The following is a 5,870-nucleotide window of genomic DNA, read 5'->3' as shown; positions in this document are numbered from 1 at the left end:
AGTTTAATAGGACAGAAAAGGAAGGGAATATTATAATAATAATAATAATGATAAAAGAATATACAAAACAAATGATGCATAATGCAATTGCTCACCACCCGCCGACTGATGCCCAGCCAGTCCCCAAGCAGTGGCCCCCCCGGCCAGCTTTCCCCCAGTTTATATACTGAGCATGACGTCCCATGGTATAGAATATCCCTTTGGCCAGTTTGGGTCAGCTGTCCTGGCTGTGCCCCCTCCCAGCTTCTTGTGTACCACCAGCCTTCTCAGTCAGTAGAGCACGGGAAGCTGAAAAGTCCTTGACTAGCGTAAGCACTGACCAACAACAACTAAAACATCAGTGTGTTGTCAACAACATATTCATTGTGCTGTCAAATCCAAACCACAGCACTGTACCAGCTACTAGGAAGAAAATTAACTTTATCGCAGCCGAAACCAGGACATCATTCTATGATTCTATGATTCTAAGGCTTCCTCCTCTAAAATAAATTAATAGCTGATGAAGTTGGATTTCTTCTCTGGGCCTTCCAAAAGAAGTAGCTGAAAGCATAATATGGTCACTGTGTGTGGTGCTGGAGGCATCTGATGGGCCTGTAACAACATGAATTAGGAAAAAGGCAAATTAAAATGTCTGTGTCTTGTATAAGCATATTTTAGTGATGGCTACGATGTTATCACAAAAAATTATACTTCAAGACTGTCAAGATGACAGACAAGTGTAAAGAACAGGGTGGAATTCAGTTCAAAACCAAGGCACTTGCATTTGTGTATCTACTGACTGTCCCAGGTGTTGATCTCCCACACAGCTCAGCTCCTAAACATAAGGGTCTAGTGCTATATGCGGTTGTCTAGGGTGTCTGAGACGTCCATATGACGAGGAGCCTATAAAAGACCTGTGATCATCTGGACTATCAGTTAGAAGCCAGGTAAGAGACTCTGAAGTCCCAAATAGTGCTAAACACCTATGCTGAAACATGCTGAGTAAGAGTTTGATTCAGCTTCTTAACTGTGGCTGTCTATTGCAGTTTGAGATACCCTAGCACACTCCAACTGGTCCCCACCACTGACCAGCAGTGCATGAGGTTCCTGTAGGTGTTGTGCCATATCTTCTAGCTCCAGACTGTTGTCCAGGATACCCTAGGGCATCTCAGCTGACCATAGCTGCATATGATTAGGCAACTGAAAGTATCCAGAGTGTATATTGCCAGTAACAGAAGCTTAGACACCAAACACCTAGACACCTTCATTTAGGTGTCTTCCTCTTGACCAAAATCCTATCCATATCCTGTCTCTTTAAACATGTGACCTTGCATTTCCCTATTTCCATCCAAGACCTGGTGTTTGCAGTATGAAAAACAATAATTTGAAGCCTTCCTAGAGTTTTCTAAATTAAAAATTTCCCTTCTTGTTGAGGTCAGGATGCTTGGACTTGTTGCATGAAAACTTTACGGAAGGAAGTAAAATCTAATCCCAGCTACCTCTTTTAAATCTCTGTAAAATATCTCTAAAGTTGGAGGTTTATATTTGTTTGTTTTAATTCATCTTATCTTTTAGTCTCAGATGCGAGTTTGGCTGGGCTTTTTCTTAACAGAACCTTGTATATGTTCCTGTGTGATGAATGGTTATTGTCAGCATCAGGAAAGTTCAAAAGCCCATTGTAGGATTCACAACTGTATCTTCCATAGAGCTGTTCACAAAAGTGTAGGAGAGGTAATAGGGAGAACCAATATTTCTTTACGTTGGCATAACACATCTTAAAACGTCTTAAAAGATGCAGAGCAAAGAGGGGGATATGTGGTTAGAACATATTCTTGGGACAATAATTTGCATGATTTTTTTCATTATTGTTATTACTAATTACAGGGAAGCTGTTGTCTTAAGGATGTGTATGGGTGTGAGGGAGAGAAGACTCCACTAAACTCAAATATGAGTTTCCTTGTTATCCTCTGAAAATAAATGCAACTTCAGAGTCCATTTTTGCACCAATACTACTGGCACTGTTGCCATAGTGGTGATATTATGTCATGTTCATCTACCACGAATTGTAAACCACTTCATACGTTCAGCAAGAAGACAGTTCTTCATATTAATCAAATTTTAAAATATAATTTGAAGCAAAATATAGTCACTTACTAGGATGAATTAAGATCAGTCTCCTCATGTAAATAAAACACAATGACCAACTAAAACATTAGGGACCTTCTGCACCCTCACTTCCAGTGGAGATATAGCAATATGAACTAATGATGAGGAATTAACACACACAACAGCATCTGATGTGATCTCGTCCTTTAACAGTGACTTCAGACCCACTTGTGCAATTACAGCCACCAGAAGTTGATAATAACTTTTCTGCATAGCTCAGTTTAAAAGAGGTAGGAACACCTAAACTGAAGTAGTGCCTTAGTATTAGTAATACAGTATTTATCCAGTTGACTCAATGGATTGTTTCCTGAGATTTGGCTCCAGACTTAGAGTTTCCACTTTAACTCCAAGGCTAAGATATGGATTCAGGCATATCTGAAACTTTAGTATGAGAAAAGTTTCCTTGATACTTTTTTTCTCTAAATATTGATGATATTGTTTTTCTGGAGGGAAGATTTGAGTAGAGTGGTTTGCCAAACCTTCTCTACTGAAGTTCATTTTCTACTAAAGCAAACAGAAAGATTGCTTTTCACTTCAATAGACAGAAGATTTCAGTCCTGATGTCCTTTTATGTCTATATATTGGGCTTTTAAGTTACTCATCAAAAGACGGAATATCAGAAAACAAGATCCTATCTGTGACTACAGAGTCCTTGGACTTTACCTTAGGATTGTAAAGAAAGTTGTCTCTTGGGGTTTGACAGTGGGTACCTGAGATCCATCCTGTGTTTCAATGTGCTCTCCAAGATTCATTAGAATTTAATTGTTGACTATACTTTAAAAACAAACAAGGGAAACCTCCCTATGTCATTTTCTGTACGTAATCCCATGATCCATAAGAATTGGCTTTCCAAAGAAATCTAGTGATAAATCCATCCCAAACTCCTGTTCCCAAGAATGCTGAGAAGGAGATATAGCAGAAGATCTTTCCAGCAAGGACCTATGGGATAACTTTTGTCAAGCAGAAGTGTATTTCTTGTCCATAATAATTCTGAAATGTCTTATGCTGTGATGTATGAAGGTTTATATCCTTTCCATTCATTAACATTTGTTAACCCTTGGGAATATCACAGGTAGTAGAGTTAATTTTCCCATTCAAGTGGGAAAGTGCTGCTTCACTGTAGTTTGTGTCATGAAATGATACCATGAAACTGGACTGAGTTATTCTCTTTATGAAAGCAAACTCTACCTCTTTCCTGAAGGTGAAGCACCCTTCATACTGTCTCCGCTAGCTTTCCTTTGCAAAGCTGTGCAAAAGTCTTTTCTTTCTTTTGATTAGTTAATGAAATACCAAAGGAATAATGCATTTGAGATAATATTTAAAATAATAATATGAATTACAGTTAAATTAAATCATATAGCCTAACTGTAATCTAGACTGGCTGAAATATGAGTAGTGAAGAAGAATATATTGTTTGAAAACCCATGCTGAAGTAATCAAAAAATGTCACCTTCTTCACTCCTGCCTAACTGATCTGTTCCTAAACTACACACATCCAGTAACTTTAAGATCAAGAAAAACATCATTACTCGTGTTTTGTGACATTTGTTTTCTGTAGCTTCCATTCTTAGTTGTTAAAACACACCATTGAGTTAGATACCCTGCTGTGATTTTGGTGTGTACTCCCCTCACGCATGCTCCAATAATTAATTAGCAGAATCTGGAATGGGGAATATATTCCTAGTGTTCAGTGCAGCAGCAAACCTCCTAGTCTGTATAAAAGTGGGCATTAAAGTACTCCCTTTAATGTACTGTATGTGTTTAGTGGAACAGACATTATTTTACACTTCTATAGATTTCATTGAATGAATTGCATGGAATGCTGTAATGGTTTGCAATGTAACATGATCTAAAACATTGCATTTTTAACCCAAGGGGACCAGCAGGTTTATTCTGTTTGCATGTGCTTTCCCCTAGACTCTGGCTGCCCTAACAAGAAATTCAATAAATCTGCTTCCAAACCATCTTGCACAAGCTTTGCATGTCCAGTCTGGGCCTGAGGAAATTAACAAGCGAATAGAGCACACCATCGACTTACGGAGTGGCGATAAATTGAGAAGAGAGCATATCAAGCCTTTTTCACTGATGTTTAAAGACTCCAGCCTGGAGCATAAGGTAGCTGGGTCTTGGTAGCTGCATTATTCACAACTCAAATTGTAATAAATGTCCACTGAAGTAGAGAAGCTGTAGGTTCTAGCTTGCGTTGTTTGTTTCCTGGTTTTGTTTTTCTTTTTCATTTTGTTTCAGTTTTCAGAAGTTGGGACTGAGCTAGAGGTAATAATAGACAGTGTCATGATGCAGGTGTTATAATGCTGCAATGATTACATTTCATTGTTGGAAAATGCCTACACCGAGCAAACTCTGCTTCTGAAAACAACAGCCATTTGCCGGGTTTCATTTGCTGTCTAGTACAAACAGTTTTCTGTCAGATGACAGGTTGCTTTGGCACAAACGGTGATTGAGCATATTAATAAACTGACACTTCTATTCAAAACATCTATCTATCTATATATAGATACGTTTCTTTCATTTAGTCATAGGATCCATCTGATGTCCTCTAGGCAGCTGCTATGTTTATTTCAAGTCAAAACTAATTTGTCAACTCTTTGTTTTAAACATCCTTTTTTTAACTTCTGCTTCTAAGAGGTAAATATTGTTCATGCCTTTGCTGCTTCTCAACAGCAGTATGATTTCACTAATTTCTATTTCAGTCTACATCCAGGTGTAAGTTGTAAGTTAAAAAAGATAAGGCATTGTGAGGATTTTCCTTGCAAACTGATGACGTGGGGTGGGGTTGCAGAGTTCTCAAGTGATTTCATTGACTTACATGCTATTACAGTGCAGCAGCAGCAGGTCTGTCATAGGATGTACACTTAGACTGAAAAGAAAGAAAAATAACAGGGAATTGCAAGCACGAAGGCCAACTTCTCCATCATCACTTTAACCTCCACTGGAAAACAGACTTTTTTACTTGACTTATGGGAGACCAGTCTTCAGGCGGTATCAGTGGTGAAAGCTTAATGAAAACCACTGGAAAAGAAAAATTCTGCTTGAAGTATATTTAAGCCCTTATTTCACAAGCAATCCTGCAGAATGAAAAAGAAAGGTTCATTTAAAAAAAGGAAAAGATACAATTTCCCCATGAGGATATTTACGACACTGAGATATAAGGTAGAATATCCAAAGTTGAATTAGCCACTACTGCTACAACAGAAGATATGTAGACATTTCTTTCAGTGCAATCATCATGCAAAGCTGACAGGGACCCAGAGGAAGTGAAATCCAAGATTTCTGATGTCCTGTGAATTACCATCTAAAGGCCCAAAAGTCATGAGTAATCTTTAATCTTTTCAAGGCACAAGGTCAAAAAATAAGGTGAAAAAGTCTAGACAAAATAGCATTTAACCTAGAAGGTGGGGGGTGGTATATTCGAATTTTTTTGTGCAAAAGAGGAAACAGCCTAGTCACAAACAACTTGTTGAATGAGCGACCTAATCAATAGTTCATCTAGTCTTACATTACTATTTAACAAAAATGAGGCCTGAACATGGGCTGGAGTAAAGGAACACTGCCCAGAATCAGATCCTATATTCAGAATATAAACTTGTCATTTTCAACTTCACAATTAGCAGCCAAAAGGAAAGTCTACACAGAAAGGGTAGATTTTCATTTAAATGCAATTTAAACAAGGGGGGGGGGGGAAACCCAAGCTCAAATCCATCACA

General features: G+C 38.2%; 1 protein-coding gene across 1 annotated transcript in view; it reads left to right on the top strand.

Annotated features, from left to right (window-relative positions):
- The window catches only part of ADCY8 (adenylate cyclase 8), a gene marked incomplete at its 5' end in the record, with an annotated part of 137,749 nt that overhangs the window by 84,044 nt on the left and 47,835 nt on the right, over nucleotides 1–5,870 (top strand). Inside the window, one exon of the mRNA XM_009273979.2 lies at nucleotides 4,063–4,260. Within this exon, the coding sequence (XP_009272254.1) occupies nucleotides 4,063–4,260 (198 nt within the window). The remainder of the gene's footprint in view (nucleotides 1–4,062; nucleotides 4,261–5,870) is intronic.

The sequence above is a fragment of the Aptenodytes forsteri genome, unplaced genomic scaffold, assembly GCF_000699145.1.
Source record: "Aptenodytes forsteri isolate BGI_AS27 unplaced genomic scaffold, ASM69914v1 Scaffold223, whole genome shotgun sequence".
Classification (NCBI taxonomy): Eukaryota; Metazoa; Chordata; class Aves; order Sphenisciformes; family Spheniscidae; genus Aptenodytes; species Aptenodytes forsteri.
This window is presented reverse-complemented; position numbering and strand designations above follow the sequence as displayed.